At 39.5% G+C, this 21,080-nt stretch overlaps 2 protein-coding genes across 2 annotated transcripts; both read right to left on the reverse strand.

Moving 5' to 3' along the window:
- Positions 1-1,947: 1,947 nt before the first annotated feature.
- Positions 1,948-10,660, reverse strand: psma6l (proteasome 20S subunit alpha 6, like). Its single transcript, NM_131795.2, has 7 exons — positions 10,517-10,660; positions 7,878-7,972; positions 6,869-6,950; positions 6,255-6,410; positions 4,419-4,615; positions 3,880-3,974; positions 1,948-2,498 (listed from the first exon to the last, which is right to left on the reverse strand). Exons 1-7 carry the CDS (start codon positions 10,590-10,592, stop codon positions 2,441-2,443), a joined length of 759 nt encoding a protein of 252 aa, NP_571870.2. The 5' UTR covers positions 10,593-10,660; the 3' UTR covers positions 1,948-2,440.
- A 938-nt stretch (positions 10,661-11,598) lies between these two features.
- LOC100534853 (uncharacterized) lies at positions 11,599-20,863 on the reverse strand. Its single transcript, XM_003200107.7, has 6 exons — positions 20,704-20,863; positions 18,816-18,844; positions 18,673-18,733; positions 18,497-18,568; positions 15,169-15,767; positions 11,599-12,912 (listed from the first exon to the last, which is right to left on the reverse strand). Exons 1-6 carry the CDS (start codon positions 20,753-20,755, stop codon positions 12,844-12,846), a joined length of 882 nt encoding a protein of 293 aa, XP_003200155.1. The 5' UTR covers positions 20,756-20,863; the 3' UTR covers positions 11,599-12,843.
- Between the last annotated feature and the right edge of the window lie 217 nt (positions 20,864-21,080).

A 21,080-nucleotide genomic window follows, 5' to 3' on the forward strand; every position in this document is an offset into this window, starting at 1 on the left:
TGCTTTGAAAAATAATTTAAATCTTTGCAGACTATAAATACATATGTACTATATATCATTTATTTAAATATGTGGGCAACAAATTATAAATTCATTTTATTTAAAAATTATTATATTATTCTTATTTTTTAAATTCACCTATAGGGGTGCGGCCAGGTAGGGGGCCTTACAAGATAATGTGCCCAGGGGCCCCTGAGTTCTTAATCCGGGCCTGGTGCATATGTATGTGTGTGTGTATGTGTATGTACATGAGTGTGCGTGTGTGTACATATGTGTGTGTGTGTGTGTGTGTGTGTGTGTGTGGTCTCACTGGTTCCTCCAGTGTTTTGAACAGCTCCTAATCTCTCCATTCTCTCTCTCTCTCTAATCCAGGCCTGACCTCAATCCAGTGATGTAATGGGTCATGTGACACTCTCCTCCAACCAGAGCTCAGGCTGAAAGCAGCACTCAGAGGCCTGCTGAAATGTGTGTGTGTGTGTCTCCGTGACTGAAATATTGAACAGGACTGATATGAAGTATCATATATATACTTATATACAACATACATACACACCTACTGTAACTTACAAACGAACACAACTTACAAAATACAAACATGTCACACCAGAAATCCTGACTGAACACATGGATGTGTGTGTGTGTGTGTGTGTGTGTGTGTGTGTCAGCTGTTTTCAGAAGTGTGTGTCTGTGTGTGTGTATATAAATCTGTATATGTGAGAGTGTTTGTGGTCGTATATATATATATTTCCAGTTGTGTGTGTGTGTGTGTGTGTGTATGTTGGGTTTGTGTGTAAAGTGTGTGAGTTAGACTGTGTGTGTGTAGAAGTATGTCAGAGTGTGTGTGAGTGTAAATAAATGTATTCATTTGTGTGTGTGTGTGTGTGTGTGTGTGTGTGTGTGTGTATGATGGGTGTTTGTGTGAAGTCTGTGGGTTAGACTGTGTGTGTTTGTATGTATAAGAATGTCAGAGTGTGTAAGTGTAAATAAATGTTTTCATTTGTGTGTGTATGTGTGTATGTGTGTGTGTTTATGTAGTGTATATAAAGGTATACGTGTTTGTAAAAATGAAAGTGTGTTTGTGCATATATAAATGTGTGTGTGTTTGTGTGTGAGTGTGTGTGTTTGAATGAGTGTGTAGTGTGTGTATATGTAATTTGCGAGTATAAGAACGTGTATGCGTGTGTATATATTTCTGTAAGCATGTACATATGTGTGTGTGTGTGTTTCTTCAAATGTTCACCTTCTTCAAGGTCTGGGTGTGTGTGTGTGTGTGTGTGTGTGTGTGTGTGTGTGTCCATCTGTGTCGTCGTCCTGCAGGATTTAAGCTCAATCTGTCTGTCTGCGCACACTTGTATGTATGTGTGTGTGTGTGTGTGTGTATGAATTGCTGACACACACACCGCAGATTAACAGAGAGACAGACAGGCTGATGAAGAGGACCCGTTTGAAGACACACATCTGTAGATTATCATAACCTTCCTGAGTGTAAAGTTCAGACTTGTGTGTGTGTGTATGTGTGTGTCTGTGTGGAGGGGGGGGTGTATATATGTATCTGTGTGTGTGTGTGTGTGTGTGTGTGTGTGTGTGTGTGTGTGATTAGTGTAGTAAAGGGCAAGATGGAGATTAACCCTGTTCAGCCACGAGTGCGGCACACACACACACACTACACAATTTATACACACGCACGCACACACACGCACACACACACGCACACACACACACATTTAGGCAAACACACAGACTACCCACTAACATTTATATATGTGTGCGCACACACACGCGCACACACACACACACACACACACACACATATTTATACACACAATAATCACTTGTACACACACACACTCATACACACACAAGCAATCATGCGTACGCCCTCACACACACACATACATACATTAACACACACACACACACACACACACACACACACGTGCGCGCAGCTTCTTTAATAAAGTCATTTGTGCTTTATTCTTATTGTAATATGAAGGTGTGTGTGGACATGAGGAGACCTGAAGATGTTCATGAGGAATCTCTGGACTGTATATATAGTAAACAGCAAAAGCTCCACACAAATCAACTAGAAAAGTCCAAAATCCGGGTTTATTTGTAAATGTCTGTACACTTCATTAAAGCTCTGGTCAGTGTGTTGTGGGTTTGTCAGTAAAATAATCTCTACAAAGATGCATTTGAATTAAGTCCACAGGACATGAGCAAGTGTCGCCATCATGTGGAGAAAACACAGCGCTGCTTCAAAAATCACCACAGTACCAGAACAGAAGAGTGTGTGTGTGTGTGTACAGTAAGTGCAGTAGACGATGACGGTGGACAGTAATATTGGTTTATTTGAGAGTCTGCTGGTGTCTGGACTGAGGGTGTGGAGTAACAGAGCAGTGTAAAAGTAGAAAACACACACACACACACACACACACACTGATCACTCTCTCTCTGCGATTGCAACCAGATGACGCTCGATCTCCACTTCTGACAGAGTCCTGCAACACACACACACACACACACACACACACACACACACACACTTAATTTCATTTAATTTGTGAACAAATTAAATGAAATGAAATACATGTATTTTGACTGTCCTATCGTTGTTTTGTTTATTTGTTGTGTTATTAGTTATTTATCAACAGCAACATTACAGTTTGTCAATAAAGAGTTCTCGAAAATACAGCGCAGATACTCAGATACTCCAGTTGTAGAGTAAATACTGTAGTGTTTTTGAAGCATACTACAGTCAAGTGTAGTATAGTGTATTTATTATTAGAGTATTATAGTAAAACTCTATGTTAATGGATGTTTCAGTTATAGCAGTATGAACTATAGCTATATATATATATATATAGAATTAACTACAGCAGTGTGACGGTATATTAGTACAGCTGTAATAAATGCTGGAGCACACATTAGCTTTTACTACAGTAAACTGCGGAGTATTGTGGTGCAAAATACCCTATAGCTGTAGTTAACTACAGTAGTGGCTCAGTTGTTTATATTACTGTAGTTGTTTTGTTACCATAGCAACTGTAAAATCACCACAGAAGATCAATTACTGTAGTTGTTACTATAGCCACTGTAGAATTGCCACAACAGATCAATTACTGTAGTTTTGTTTCCATAGCAACTCTAGAATCACCACGACAGATCAATTACTGTAGTTGTGTTACTATAGCAACTGTAGAATCGCCACAACAGATCAATTACTGGAGTTGTTACCATAGCAACTCTAGAATCACCACGACAGATAAATTACTGTAGTTGTGTTACTATAGCAACTGTAGAATCGTCACAACAGATCAATTACTGTAGTTGTTACTATAGCGACTGTAGAATCGTCACAACAGATCAATTACTGTAGTTGTTACTATAGCGACTGTAGAATCGTCACAACAGATCAATTACTGTAGTTGTTACTATAGCGACTGTAGAATCGCCACAACAGATCAATTACTGTAGTTGTGTTACCATAGCAACTCTAGAATCACCACGACAGATCAGTTACTGTTGTGTTACTATAGCAACTGTCGAATCGTCACAACAGATCAATTACTGTAGTTGTGTTTCCATAGCAACTGTAGGATCGCCACAACAGATCAATTACTGTAGTTGTTACTATAGCGACTGTACAATTGCCACAACAGATCAATTACTGTAGTTGTTGTGTTTCCATAGCAACTCTAGAATCATCACAGCAGATGAACTAATCTATTTTACTATAGTATGGTTCAAAAACACTACCGTATTTACTTATTGTTTTGTTCTTTAATGGTTAATGAATATTTATCTTAACTTTTTATTTTAAGTTCTCAGTTACTGAAGGACTCTGTGTGTGCGCGTGTGTGTGTGTTTGTGTGTGTGTACCTGAATTTAGGGTTTTCTTTAGTGACCACGGCCACCTCCAGCTCAGTGCACTTAAAGTCCATGCAGAGAACAGAAGACAAGCAGGAGATCGCCATCTGGTGGACACACACACACACACACTTCAGCATCTCTACTGACACACACTGATCACACAATCTAAACACAACCCAAAAAGTCGTCAGATTATAAGCGTGTACACTAACATGTTCATTCATTCTCCTTCAGCTCAGTCTCTTTATTATTCATCAGGGGTCACCACAGCGGAATGAACCGCCAACTATTCCAGAATATGTTTTACACAGCGGATGCCCTTCCAGCTGCAACCCAGTACTGGGAAACCCCTTTATTTATTTATTTATTTAACAGAGGCAATGCTCATTAATCAACAGTAAAAACTGCCACAAATGAGGCTCCTTATCATCTGTAGCCCCGGCCAGAGTCATCAACCCTTCAGTCAAAAACACACCATCACACATACAACAGCAGTCACAGCGCATGTTCTCAACTGATCATTGTGTGTGCGTGTGTGTGTGACTCACCTGCACGCTGCTGTCAAAGTCCAGCTCCACCTCCTCCTTCTTCTTCTGCATCTTCTTGATCTTCTTCTCCAGGTAGCTGTTGGCCTCGGTGTGCTTGACTCCCACACTGGTGGCCCTGAAGCCGCAGAAGTATCCCGCCGGGTCACACTTATACAGCATGGGGCCCTTCTGGGGGTCCATGGAGATCAGCATCATGCCTGCACACACACACACACACACACACAGTGAGCACAGAGCTGAACTGAGGTGTTAATAATGTAATAAATGAACAGAAGGACTTGTGAATGAAGGGCATGAGGCACGGTATAGACCCGTGTGGCTTTTCTATCTACAGTGAGGTCCACAAATGTTTAGACAGACACAATTCTAACATGTTTGACACAATGGATTTGAGATGGTCAAGATGTGCAGACGGTCAGCTTTACTCTGAGCGTGTTTACATCCACATTACAGGAGTTACACCAGTCTGCAGATGTGCTTCTCACTTGTTAAGGGTCCAAAAGTAATCAAACAGTTGTCTTCTCAGCTGCTCCACGGCCAGGTGTGTGTTATTCCCGCATTATCTCGATTACAATGAGCAGATTAAAGCTCCAGAGCTCATCTCAAGTGTGCTGTTAACATGTGGAATCTGTTACTGTCAACTCTCACGATGAGATCCTAAGAGCTGTCACTGTCAGTCCAGCAGGTCATCGTCAGGCTGAAGACACAGAACAAACCCAGAGAGAGAGCAGAAACACCACACACGGCCAAAACAACTGTGTGGAGCGTTCTTAAAGAGACAGAGCACAGCAGCGAGCTCAGCGACACCAACAGACCCGGAAGACCACGGAGACTACAGTGCTGGAGGACTGAAGAACTCTCTCCCTGCTGGAGAACACACCCTCACAACAACAATCCAGAGAAGACTACACCAGAGTGAACACAGAGCGTTCACCACAAGATGTAAACCATTGGTGATCCTCAAACACAGGAGGCCAGGTTAGAGTTCTGTTAGAGCCTTCACAGTGCTGGAACAACATCCTCTGGACAGATGAGCTCAAGATCAATGTGTACCAGCGTGATGGAGGAGGAGAGTATGGAGAGGAGCTGCTCGTGACCCTCAGCATGCAGCATGGTGGTGTGATGGCGTGGGCATGTGTCAGGATGACTTCTGAAGTGTCTCAGGCAGTATTCTCTGCTCATATTCAGCCAAACGCTTCACAGAGCAGATGGGGAATGAGCCAATGCACACTGCAACAGCAAACAAAGAGTTTCTGAAGGAGAAGTGGAATGTTATGCAATGGCCAGCTCAATCACCTGATCTGAACCTGATTAAGCATACATTTCAGTTGCTGGAGACTAAACTGAGGGGAAAATGCCCCAAGAGCAAGCAGGAGCTGAAGACAGAGCAGTAGAGGTCTGGCAGAGCAGCAGCAGGACTGAACCCAGCGTCTGCTCATGTCTCTGAGCTCCACTCTTCAGGCTGTAGTCCACTGCAGAGGATTTGAACCGAGTAGTAAAGAGTGACAGTTTGAGTTATGATTTCTCTCTCCAATTACTTTTGGACCCTTAACAAGTGAGAAGCACATCTGCAGACTGCTGTAACTCCTCCAGTGTTCAGCTGATGTGGATGTAAACACTCAGAGTAAAGCTGACCGTCTGCAGGTGAAGCACATCCTCTTCATCTCAAATCCATTGTGCTGCTGTACAGAGACAGACATGTTAGCATTGTGTCGGTCCAAATATTTATAGACCTGACTGTATCTGTCTGTCTGTCCATCTAGACGCTTTAGTCATGTGACTGCTGATGATGTTAAATGTGTGTGTGTGTGTCAGTGGTGTTTGCAGTAGACTCACAGCAGCCCAGCGGCCTCATCTCTGCGTTCTGTGTGTAGACCTGAGACAGATCAGCCAGACGCCGGCACAGAGCGTCCACCGGCACATCATAGCCGAACTTATACTTCCACTCGCCAGCCTCGATACGCGCACGATGAACCTGAGAGCGACTGTCAGCTGAATACACACATGTACACACACACACACACACACACACACACACACACACACACACACACACACACACACACAAATCATTTATATACATACATATGCACAAATGCGAGCACACACACATACACACACACACACACACACACACGCATGAATGAGCACTCACACACATACGCACGCACACACGCATGCACTGTCGCACGCACGCACGCACGCACGCACGCACGCACGCACGCACACGCACACGCACACGCACACGCACACACACACACACCATTTATGTACATATATATGCACATATGCATACACACACACACACGCATGCACACACACATAAGTGCATATGCACACAAATCATTTATATATATTTATATGCATGGACACACACACACAAATCATTTATATTCTTATATGTGCGCACACACACACACACACACACACATACACATATGCACACACACCGTAATGTCCAGTCATGACGCAGCCGATGCGTGGAGTGATGCGAAACATGTTTGTCATTGTAGAGGCGTCCAGGAGTGTGTCCTAAACATCACAAACACACAAACACACACTTATTAACACACACACACACACCTTGTGTTTCCATGTTTGCTGATCTTTTCCTCACGCAAACCAAAACAAACAACACACAAGTTCAACATTTACTGCTCTTGTGGGGACATTAGCTGCCTAAGGTTGTAAGTAATACAAGACACACACACACACACACACACACACACACAGATCAGCGTAATTTAAGAGCATCACAGCTTCTCTGCAGAAACACAAGTAAAGCTCTCACAGCATCAGCTACTGAATCTTCAACACACTGAGACTGCCAGAACATTATCATGTTAGGGAAAACTCTTCATGTAGCGCTCACATACGGGGACATGCTGACGTCTGCATTAATCTGATGACTGAAAAGCCCTTTTTAACTTTGAGTTATATATTTATTTATTTCTTTACTCAATTTCTGTGTAACAGAGAGATTATCTTCAGCACATCTCTGCACATAACAGTGTTAATCACTGATGTGTTCCTCTTCTCCATGATGACAGCACATCATATTAGACTAGATCTTCTTCAAGACACTAGTGTTCAGCTTACAGTGACATGTAAAGGCTTCACTAGGGTAATCAGGGTAAAGTTAGGGTAATTAGGCAAGTCATTGTATAACAGTGGTTTGTTCTGGAGACAATCCAACACTAATATTGCTGAAGGGGTGAATAATATTGAGCTTAACATGGTGTTTAAACATTAATAACTGCTTTTATTCTAGCCCAAATAAAACACATCAGACTTTCTCCAGAAGAACAGATATTAGAGGAAACACTGTCAACAACTCCTCAACCTGAGAAACAGCATGTGAGCAGTCGTCTGCGCTGAATCCTCCTCCTGTGTGTGTGTGTGTGTGTGTGTGTGTGTATCTCTGGGTTTGCACTGGCTGATGTAATGATGTATATTTACCGACACTTTCTTCTGCGTGACCAGAACTGCACAGTCCACTCCTCTGATGCCCACCGTGGTCAGTCCGCTCTGACTGATGGCCTTAAACGCATATTCTGCCAAACACACATCAGCATTCATCATCAAACTGAGTCCAGGTCAGCAGAACATGCCTTTAGTCCTGTTTCAAGTCTAAATATCTACAAACTCTTAAATCAAAAAGCATTTTCAGAACATATTAATTTTAGAAACAATTAAATGTTTTTTTTTTTGCATTAAAAATTATGTTTGAACTATGATTAATAAACATTATCTTCTTACTCAGAGTTCTAGTCTTGATCTAGTCCAAATATCTAAATATCTTATTTTCAAGTCAAGACTTTAATACAGTGTTATTTCAGAAATAAAGAGTCGAAATGAAGCGAGTCTTTCATTAAAACAAGCTAAATCATCTGACAATAATCTTCTCTTCTCTTTAAAATCAGATTACTTTGCTTGTTTACTTCATTTCGACTCTTTATTTCTGAAATAACACTGTATTAAAGTCTTGACTTAAAATTAAGATATTTAGATATTTGGATTAGATCAAGACTAGAACTCTGAGTAAGAAGATAATGTTTATTAATCATCGTTGAAACATAATTGTTAATGCAAACTGTTCAACTGCTTCCTAACATTAGTTAATGCAGAGTTTTTCACACTTTTATCTTTATTTACTTACTTTGCTGTAGTGACCATGCATATGTCAAATTTCTTGTCATGTATAATATTTTAGAGATTTCAATGACACGACATGAATATACCACTACATGCTCACCGGCCACTTTATTAGGTACACCTCTCCAACTGCTTGTTAAAGCAAATTTGTAATCAGCCAATCACATGGCAGCAGCTCACTGCATGTCGGCATGTAGACATGATCAAGACCATCTGCTGAGCATCTCTGAACACACAACATGGCCAACCTTGAGGCGGATGGGCTACAGCAGCAGAAGAGCACACCGGGTGCCGCTCCTGTCAGCTAAGAACAGGAAACTGAGGCTACAATTCACACAGACTCACCAAAACTGGACAATAGAAGATTGGAGAAACGTTGCTGCTCTGATGAGTCTCCATTTCTGCTGACACATTCAGATGCTCGGCTCAGACAACATGAAAGCATGGATCATCCTGCCTTGTATCAGCGGTTCAGGCTGGTGGTGGTGGTGTAATGGTGTGGGGGAGATTTTCTTTGGGTCCATTAGTACCAATTGAGCATCAACACCACAGCCTACCTGAGTATTGCTGCTGACCATGTCCATCCCTTTATGAGCACAGTGTCTCCATCTTCTGATGGCTACTTCCAGCAGGATAACGCAGCATGTCATAAAGCTCAATCATCTCAGACTGGTTTCTTGAACATGACGATGAGTTCACTGTGCTCAAATGGCCTCCACAGTCACCAGAGCTCAATCCAATAGAGCAGCTTTGGGATGTGGTGGAACGGGAGATTGGCATCATGGATGTGCAGCCGACAAATCTGCAGCAACTGTGTGATGCTATCATGACAATATGCAGCAAAATCTCTGAGGAATATTTGTAGCTTGCTGAATCTCTGACACAAAGGATTAAGCAGATCTGAAGGCAAAAGGGGTCCGACCCGGTACTAGTGAGGTGTACCTAATAAAGTGGCCGGTGAGTGGAATTTAATCAGGAATTTAATGCATTTGGAATATACACATATATATTAAATACATTTAAATATATTCAACAATAATAGCATATATGTGACCATATTACACTTCTGTATGGGATGACATTAACAGAGAAATAACATGATGAAATACTGTAATAAACATAATACTATTGGTTTGCTGATGATATTTAAGTTCATTAACTAATGCAGCACTGGGGTGTCACGGTGGCTCAGTGGTTAGCACTGTGACCTCACAGCAAGAAGGTCTCTAGTTCGAGTCTCGGCTGGGTCAGTTGGTGTTTCTGTGTGGAGTTTGCATGTTCTCCCCATGTTGGTGTGGGTTTCCTCCGGGTGCTCCGGTTTCCCCCACAGTCCAAACACATGCGCTATAGGGGAACTGATCAACTAAACTGGCCGTAGTGTGTGTGTGTGAGAATGAGTGTGTATGGGTGTTTCCCAGTACTGGGTTGCAGCTGGAAGGGCATCCGCTGTGTATAGCATATGCTGGAATAGTCCTCGGTTCATTCTGCTGTGGTGAGCGCTGATGAATAAGGGACTGAGCTGGAGCAGAATGCAGCTCTATTTGAAACTGCTCTCCTGCATGTAGCTCAGATGTGATGGATGTCATGATTTTAGTTGCATGTCTTGTCATAAACCGACGGTGGGTCAGTCAAACATGGACAAACCCATCATTGGATTCATTTTTAAAATTAAATTATGATTATTATTGTCCATGTTTGACCCAACTTTGGACTACAACAGCCCAGCGGTATGTCATAGTAACTATTCAACTCTCCTGTGATGTTTCTGCGGTTTGTTGTCATCAGCAGGGAGTGAATAAGACTAAAAACAGTCAAAGAACTACACACAATACTGTATTTGCGTTATTATTACATCCCCAACAGCAGCATTACAGCGGCGAACCGGAGCTGAACGCGTGTTTAACCGAGTTATTGATTGATCGGGAAGCTGATCGATCTCTTACCGACTTGATATAAGCGTCCCTCGGGGGAGAAGATGGTGATGTGTCGGTCAAACCCCGCGTTCGAGCCCCGAGACATCCTGAAAACACGCTTTATCGATGACTGATTGACAGAAGAAAAGCTGCAGCTGAAGGTGAAGCTCGTCGAGTCCGCAGTGAATAAGCGAATTCACTCTTTCACTTTCTCTTTCAGTCCTGCGCGTCATTACACTCGACGAGGAAGAAGAACACGCGCGCGCGCACTCTCTCAAACACACACCTGAGGAGAAGGAATATGGTGACCAAAGAGAAGACGTCCTAATAAGACAGGAACAGGTGCAATGGCAGAACTAAAAAATAAGTAAATACAAAAAAAAAAAAATATATATATATATATATATATATATATATATATATATATATATATATATATATATATATATATATATATATATATATACATATACATATATACATATACACATATATATATATATATATATATATATATATATATATATATATATATATATATATATATATATATACATACACACATAATAAAAGTTAAATTGAAAAAATATATTATTAATATATTTAAAATTTTTTAATGAAATAAAAAATATTTACATCAAATAAATTACATATAATAAATAAAATAAAATATATTAAATTAAATAAAAAATATAAAAATGTATTACTTTAAATCAAATAACTAAAAAAACTATGAAATAAAAATAAATAAAATAACAAAAGATATAATAAATAAAATTTGCCCACACATTATAGAGATTGAATTGGTCAAACACATAAATAATCTATTCAAAATAAAATATTGTGATATCATGAATTACCCAATTGTGGATCTTTTGTTAATTAAATAATGTTTTTCTTGGTTTGTTTTTTATTAGTGAGCAATAATGAGTCAAAAAATTGTATAACAAAGTTTAACTTTAAAAAAAATTTGACTGTTTATTTATACACATAAATAAACATATATATATATATAATATAAACATAAACAACATATATATTTATACACACACACACACACACACATTATATTTTTTTACACACATGCATGCACACCAGACTCAGAGGCTGTGTTATTCAGTCAACAGCTCTTTATTAAATTATATAATAATAATAATTAAAGACAGAACTCTAGTTTGACTGCAGTGTTTATATGATCTGCTCAACATCAGATACATTCAAAATCATGCATGTGCTGATCACACACACACACACACACACACACACACACACAAACACACACACACACACACACACACACACACACACACACACACACACACACACACACACACACACACACACACCTCTTATTGCTGGTTTCTCTCTTCTCAGATCAGTTCAAATTAAACAGTGTGTGTGCTTGTGGGCGGAGTCTGTGATCAGATCTCCTCTCATTGGCTGCTTTCAGGAAAGTGCAACATAAAGGAAGAGAACACTGACGCTTTCTGTTCAACACACACACACACACACACACACACACACACACACACACACACACACACACACACACACACACACACACACACACACACACACACACACAGGCATGCTCACAAATACTCTTATACACCAATACACTAACTATCTCTCTCACACATACACACACACACACACACACACACGCACACTTGCAAACACCCTCAATTCTACATATATATTAAATTACAAACACTCATTCACTCACTCAATCAATTACACACTCACACACACAGATTTTCTCTGCTGTGCTCCTGATGTGTGTGTGTGTGTGTGTGTGTGTGTGTGTGTTAGAGCAGTAAAGCGTCTGCGCTCTGACCCCAGAACAGTCTCAGTGTAACAGTGCTCAGCCATCAGTGTATAAAACACAGCAGAATGACTCTCTCTCACACACACACACACATACATAAACACACATACACACACACACACACACACAGCAGCGTTCTGTGAACACAGTAACAGTCAACAGCACTAAACACATTATTGTTATTATTATTATTACTTCATATGTGCACGTTTGCCCTATTATTACACACACACACACACACACACACTTCACTGCACCATCACTGGAGGATTGCATCACAACAGGATCTTTACATATTCTAATGAGGAAACATGAATATTCATGAGATGGTGGTTAAGGGGGGCGTGGCTTGTGAAGCTATTACACTGGTATATTGCGATGAGCAGTGGTGTGTGTTCTCCTCTCATGTGTTTATGAGTGTGTTTGCTGTGAGATTATAAACACACAACTTTACACATGGACTAGAATTAGCTTATATAGATGCATGTGTGTGTGTGTGTGTGTGTGTCTGCTGTGTAAATGTGTGTGTTTAACCCCTGCGTAGTTGATGCAGCTGCGCCGCCACTTTCCTCAGCTCAGCTTCAATCTCCAGCAGCTCCTGAAACACACACACACACACACACACACACACATCTCATTAGCCAATCAGAATCACGCAGTCAACTTCCAAGGTGGTATGATAAAGCATGAATCAAATCAAATGAATCAAGATTTAAATGAATCAACATTCAGATACACTGTCATCCGAATGACTCAACTGTCGACTGAATCAACATTTGAATGAATCAACATTTAAATGAATCAACACTCAATTGGATCAAAATCCGAATTAATCAAAATTCAATTGAATGAACATCCAAATGAATCAATATTCAAATAAATCAACATCTGAATGAATTAAGACTCAACTGAATCAAAATTCGAATGAATCAACATTTGAATAGATCAACATTCGAATGATTCAACTGTCGAATGAATCAACATTCAAATAAATCAACATCTGAATGAATCAAGACTCAACTGAATCAAAATTCGAATGAATCAACATTTGAATGAATCAACATTTAAATGATTCAACTGTTGAATGAATCAACATTAAGATGAATCAACATCTGAATGAATCCACACTCAAATGATTCAACATTCAAACTACTTAACTGTTGACTGAATCAACATTATTAACACTCGAAAGAATCCACACAGTTGAATCAACATCTAAATGAATCCATTCAATTGCATCAACATCAAATTTCTATTGAATCAACATGTGAATGAATCAACTGTCAAATGAATTAACACCCAAATCAATCCAAACTCCATTGAATCAATATCTGAATGAATCAACACTATTGAATCAAAATTAAGATAATTCAAGATTTGAATGAATCAGAATTCAAATGAATCAGCATCTGAATGAATCCCTACTTAATTGAACAACCGGTTGAATGAATCAACATTCAAATGAATCAACATTTGAATCAATCCACACTCAATTGAATCAACATTCAAGCAACTCAACTGTCGACTGAATCAACATTTCAATGAATCCACACTTGAGTCAACATTCAAACGACTCAACTGTTAACTGAATCAACATTTGAATGAATCAACATCTAAATGAATCAACACTCAATTGGATCAACATTTGAATGAATCAAAATTCAATTGAATAAACATCTGAATAATACACTCAATTGAATCAACACTCAAACGACTTGACTGTTGACTGAATCAACGTTCGAATGAGTCAACTGTCGAATAAATCAACTGTCGAATGAATCAAAGTTCTATTGAATCAACATTCAAATGAATCAACATTTGAATCAATCCACACTCAATTGAATCAACATTCAAGCAACTCAACTGTCGACTGAATCAACATTTCAATGAATCCACACTTGAGTCAACATTCAAACGACTCAACTGTTAACTGAATCAACATTTGAATAAATCAACATCTAAATGAATCAACACTCAATTGGATCAACATTTGAATGAATCAAAATTCAATTGAATAAACATCTGAATAATACACTCAATTGAATCAACACTCAAACAACTTGACTGTTGACTGAATCAACGTTCGAATGAGTCAACTGTCGAATAAATCAACTGTCGAATGAATCAAAGTTCTATTGAATCAACATCCAAAACAATCAACCGTCAAATGAATTAACAATCAAATTAATCCATACACAATTGGATGAATATCTGAATGAATCAACACCCTATTGAATCAACATTCAGATAATTGAAGATTTGAATGAATCAGAATTCAAATGAATCAACATCTGAATGAATCCACACTTAATTTTACCAACTGTCGAATGAATCAACATTCAAATGAATCAACATCTTAATGAATTCACACTCAATTGAACCAAATTCCGAATTAATCTATGAATTGACACACAATTGAATCAACATTCAAATTAATCAACATTCAAGTGAATCAACATCTGAACGAATTGACTGTTGAATAAATCAACAATGAAATGAATCAACATCTGAATGAACCCACACTCAATTGAATCAACACTCAATTGAATCAACATTTAAATGAGTGAATCAACATCTGAATGAATCAACTGTTTAATGAATCAACATTCAAACAAATCAACATCTGAATGAATCGACACTGAATCAACTCTCGACTGAATAATTTGTACAGCTGATTTCTGAATCATTTAATCAGCCAATCAGAATCAAGCATTCAATAGCCCTGTGGTGTAATAAAGTAATAAACTCATACGACGACTCACACTCGACTGAATTAATATTCGAATGCTCCTCAGCCAATCAGAATCAAGCTTTCAGTTCTATTATAGTAAGGTGTGAGGATGTGTGAGGTCACCTCGTCCTCGTCCTCCTCCCTCTGCTGTTGTTCTCTCTCCGTCTGGAACTGTCTGGTGGCTTCATCGCTAGCGTTCTCCATCTCCCTCTTCTTCTTCTCCTCCTCCTGCACGCTGCTCTTCTTCTTCTGCTCCTCCAGCTGTGCGCTCTCCATCTTCCTCAGCAGCTCCTGCAGCTCCTCCTGCTTCTCCTGCGTCTGCTTCAGTCTGCTCCAGCCATCGCCGCCGCTGCTGTTCTTCTTCTGCTCCTCCTGCAACTCCTGCAACTCCTGCTCCACCCTCTGCTTCTCCAGCATCAGCTCCTGCTCCAGCTTCTGCTCCTCCTGCAGCCGGCTGCGCCTCTTCTTCTCCTGCTGCTTCTTCTTCAGCTCCTCCAGCAGCTCCTCCAGCTCCTCGTCCTGCCGCTGCTCCATCTCAGACTGCAGGAGCTCCTCGTCTTCCGCATCATCCCCTCCATCATCTTCATCTCCTCCATTATCTTCCTCTTCTTCTTCTGCTCCTCTCTCGTTGTCGTCCTCCTCCTCGTTCTCCCAGGTGTCGTCGGTGTCGCTGAGCTCATACTCGTCTGTCTCGCGGGTGAACTCTTGCTCTCGCTCTCGCTCTGCAGGAAACACACAGTCACAATCAGACCACGCTGTGACCAAGCAGACCCAACTGAATCAACAATCCACTGAATCAAACAATCAATCCACAGATCAGATGAATCCACACACAACTGAATCAACATCTGAATGAATTTAACTCAACTGAATCAACATCTGAATGAATCCACACTCAACTGAATCAACATCTGAATGAATCCACACTCAACTGAATCAACATCTGAATGAATCCACACACAACTGAATCAACATCTGAATGAATCCACACTCAACTGAATCAACACTGAATGAATCCACACTCAACTGAATCAACATCTGAATGAATCCACACTCAACTGAATCAACACTGAATGAATCCACACACAACTGAATCAACATCTGAATGAATCCACACTCAACTGAATCAACACTGAATGAATCCACACTGAACTGAATCAACATCTGAATGAATCCACACTCAACTGAATCAACATCTGAATGAATCCACACTCAACTGAATCAACATCTGAATGAATCCACACTCAACTGAATCAACATCTGAATGAATCCACACTCAACTGAATCAACATCTGAATGAATCCACACTCAACTGAATCAACATCTGAATGAATCCACACTCAACTGAATCAACACTGAATGAATCCACACTCAACTGAATCAACATCTGAATGAATCCACACTCAACTGAATCAACACTGAATGAATCCACACTCAACTGAATCAACACTGAATGAATCCACACTCAACTGAATCAACACTGAATGAATCCACACTCAACTGAATCAACATCTGAATGAATCCACACTCAACTGAATCAACATCTGAATGAATCCACAAACAACTGAATCAACATCTGAATGAATCCACACTCAACTGAATCGACATTTAAATAAATTAATGTTTAAATGAATCAACATCTGAATGAATCCACACTCAACTGAATCAACATCTGAATGAATCCACACTCAATTGAATCAACACTTGAATAAAGCCACATTTGATTGAATCAACAATGGAATCAATATTTAACTGGAAAAAAGCATTCAGCTGAAATAAAACGACAACTGACTGAATCAACAGTGAATCAACACTGAAGTGAACAATCAAAACTTGACTGTATCAATTCTTAAATGAATCAACACTCAACTAAACTAAACTAAACAGAATCAGCACTAAACCGAATCAAGACTGAACTGAACCAAATCAACACTAAACCGAATCAAGACTGAACTGAACCAAATCAACACTAAACCGAATTAAGACTGAACTAAACTGAATCAACAATCAACCGAATCAACATTGAACTAAACTGAATCAACAATCAACTGAATCAACACTGAACTAAACAAAATCAACACTCAACCAAATCAATACTGAACTGAACAGAATCAACGCTCTACTAAATCAAAATCAACACTGAACTGAACAGAGTCAATGCTCGACTGAATCAACATTAAATTGAATTGAATCAACACTCAACTGAATCAACATTGAACTGAGTTACCAATAAATCAACTTAGTAAACACTGAACTGAACAAAATGAACACTTAATTTTATCAACTCTTAAACGATTCAACACTGTTAACTAAACTGAACTAAACAGAATCAACACTCAACAAAATCAACACCGAACTGAATTGAATCAACACTCAACAAAATCAGCACTGAACTAAACAGAATCAACTAAAGTATCAGCTATCAGCTAAATCAATAATGAACTAAACTGAATCAACACTAAACCGAATCAACACTGAACTGAACAGAAATAACATTCAATTTTATCAACTCTTAAATGATTTAACACTCAACTGAACTCAACTAAACAGAATCAGCACTCAACTGAATCAACACTGAAGTGAACAGAATCAACACTCAACCAAAATCAACACTGAAGTGAACAGAATCAGCACTCAACTGAATCAACACTGAAGTGAACAGAATCAGCACTGAACCTTACAATCAACACTTGACTGTATCAACTCTTAAATGATTCATCACTCAACTAAACTGAACTAAACAGAATCAACACTAAACCGAATCAACACTGAACTAAACTGAATCAACACTAAAACGAATCAACACTAAACTAAACCGAATCAACACTGAACTGAACAAAATCAACACAAAATTTTATCAACTCCTAAATGATTCAACACTGAACTAAATCAACACTCAACCGAATCAACACTGAACAAAATTACACTCAATTGAATCAGTACTGAACTAAACAAAATCAACACTGAAGTGAACAGAATCAACACTCAACCGAATCAACACTGAAGTGAACAGAGTCAGCAATGAACTGAACAATCAACACTTGACTGTATCAACTCTTAAATGAATCAACAATCAACTGAACAGAATCAACGCTCAACCAAACTGAATGAACACTCAACTGAATCAACACTGAACTGAACAGAATCAACACTCAACCAAACTAAATGAACACTCAACTGAATCAACACTGAACTGAACAGAATCAACACTCAACCAAACTGAATGAACACTCAACTGAATCAACACTAAACTGAACAGAATCAACACTGAACTAAACTGAATCGACACTGAAGTGAACAGAACCAACACTTGACTGTATCAACTCTTAAATGATTCAGCCAGGGTCGCCGCAAGGGGGAGAAAGTTAGGACATTTACAGCGAATGATTTATTAAATGCATCCAGAGACGATGTGCATGTGTCTGTGTGTGTCTGTGTGTGTGTGACTAACCATGCTCCGCCAGCTCCTGTAATTCTCTCAGCAGACCCTCATGTCTCTCTCGAGCATCAACAACATCCTCATCTGAACACAAAAGCAGAACACACACACACACACACACACTTCATTACGGAAGAGAAACATCAGTTACACACCTGCTGATATTGAGATAAGTGTGTGAGACTCACCCGTCTTCTGTCTGTCGCAGTCGGCTGCAGTGCCAGAGGCATCTGCACAGTCAGTGGTGGGCTGGTGAACACACACACAGGTTACTTCACACACACACACCTCATCATGACAACAGAAATGTGATCATGAACACTAGTCTGACCTTCTCATCCGGCAGAGGGAGGCATCGCACTGTAGACAAGAGAACGCATCAGGAATGGCATTAAATCATGATGATCTCAGTAATTAATGAACACTCTATTAATACTGATGGTCATACAGTCACGTCAGCACTCGTTTCCATCGCAGATTAAAAATAAGCACAGCAGCATTTATCTCAACATCAGACTGTTTCCTCTGGCGGTTTGAGTTAAGTATAATTTGTGATGTGGGCGTGACTCTCAAGTGTATGCAGATGAGCGGGAGCTTCAGGGGCGGAGCTTGGAAGACTAAAATGACGAGAAGAAACATCCAGATATCCCGATCTCACTGAAGATTAACATATAAAAAGGACTACAGTACATGCAGAGAACGCACTGATCACGATATCATATTAGACTATTATAATTATATTTGAATATGTTTATACTGAATAAATCAATCAGACATCAAAGCATTACACGCAAATAAATGAAGCAAAATAGACCGCTTGTTACTCGCTACTGAGCAAATCAGAAATCCCAGATGAAAAAATACTGTATTAATGTACAGCAAATACTACAGCGAGTTCTTGAAGCATACTGTAGTAACCTGCTTGAATTAATCTGTTGTGGTGATTCTACAGTCGCTATGGTAAAAACAACTACAGTAATTGATCTGTTGTGGTGATTCTACAGTTGCTATGGTAACACAACAACTAACGTAATTGATCTGTTGTGGTGATTCTACAGTTGCTATGATAAAAACAACTACAGTAATTGATCTGTTGTGGTGATTCTACAGTTGCTATGGTAACACAACAACTAACGTAATTGATCTGTTGTGGTGATTCTACAGTTGCTATGGTAACAACAACTACAGTAATTGCTGTGGGGATTCTACAGTTGCTATGGTAACAAAAAAACTACAGTAATTAATCTGCTGTGGTGATTCTACAGTTGCTATGGTAACACAGCAACTACAGTAATTGATCTGCTGTGGTGATTCATGTCGCTATGGTAACACAACAATAGTAATTAGTCTGCTGTGGTGATTCTACAGTTGCTATGGTAACATTAATAACTATAGTAACTAACAAATGACCCAGTACTGTATTTTTTACAGCTATAGCGTATATTATTCTACAATACACCACAGGTTACCATAATAAAACTAAAGCACACTACATTATTTATTACAGTTCATCTAATAGTTGATAATACATATACAAAGTGCTGTAAATATTATAATATAAGCAGTGTTTTACACAATAGTGGTTTTAAAACCTGTAAACCGTTCAAGGTTTTTTATTATAAACTACTTTAGTATTTTTCTGATGTGGGATGCCTGAAAGAGGTCTTAACTCGCTTTCGCGATCCGATTCTCTGTCTATTAACGCACCTGTTGAATATTAATGAGGAGGTTTCTCAGTGAAATATGAATATTAATGAGGCCGCTCTGCTGCTGTCTGTCAGGAGTTTATGGGCTCATGTTGCCTAGTGGTTAAATAAAACGCGTTCAATCAACACTCATCATCCTGGCTAACACCACTATCATTAGTTTATTATTAATCGATGATTTTATACAAGTGCGCGTGCATCGGGCAAATGCGCGCACCCGCGGCTCGTTCACGCAGGCCAATAATCCCGCAGATTAACACAAACAGCGGCTATTCCTGTCTCACCTGTCGAGCTCAACACACACACACACACACACACACACACACACACACACACACACACACACACAGTTATATAACACGGTCGGTTCAATAATAAAAGATGCTGTTTTTACAGTTTACAGACATAAACACACATCAGTGGCGACATCTGCATGAACAGCAGCGCGCATAAACATCAGCAAATTACCATAAATTAACCAGCGTCATTTACATTATTCAGATTGACACTCACCTCCAGCGGAGAAAACACACACCGCCGTGCAGAAGAGCAGCACACGCATCATACACACACACACCGGAGAGATGATGATGATGACGAAGTTGAAGATTCAGACCGTCAGATTGAGGAGAGACTACAGGGAAATCCACCTGGAGGACATGATGAGCTCTGCGCGCTCCCGACGCGTGCACGTGTACAGATAAACCGGCGTGTGCGCTGGCGCGTGCCCGTTTGATGATATTTGCATTTTTTACAAATAAGAATTTAGCTAAAAAAGCCAATTAAATTTCAAACTGCAACCTTTTCCAGGGTAAATGTACATTTAATTATTTGCAAAAAATATGCTTGTATATTCTGACGCCTCTTTATTTAGTATTTTTTGAAGTGTT

This window comes from Danio rerio, chromosome 15 (genome assembly GCF_049306965.1).
Source record: "Danio rerio strain Tuebingen ecotype United States chromosome 15, GRCz12tu, whole genome shotgun sequence".
Taxonomy (NCBI): Eukaryota; Metazoa; Chordata; class Actinopteri; order Cypriniformes; family Danionidae; genus Danio; species Danio rerio.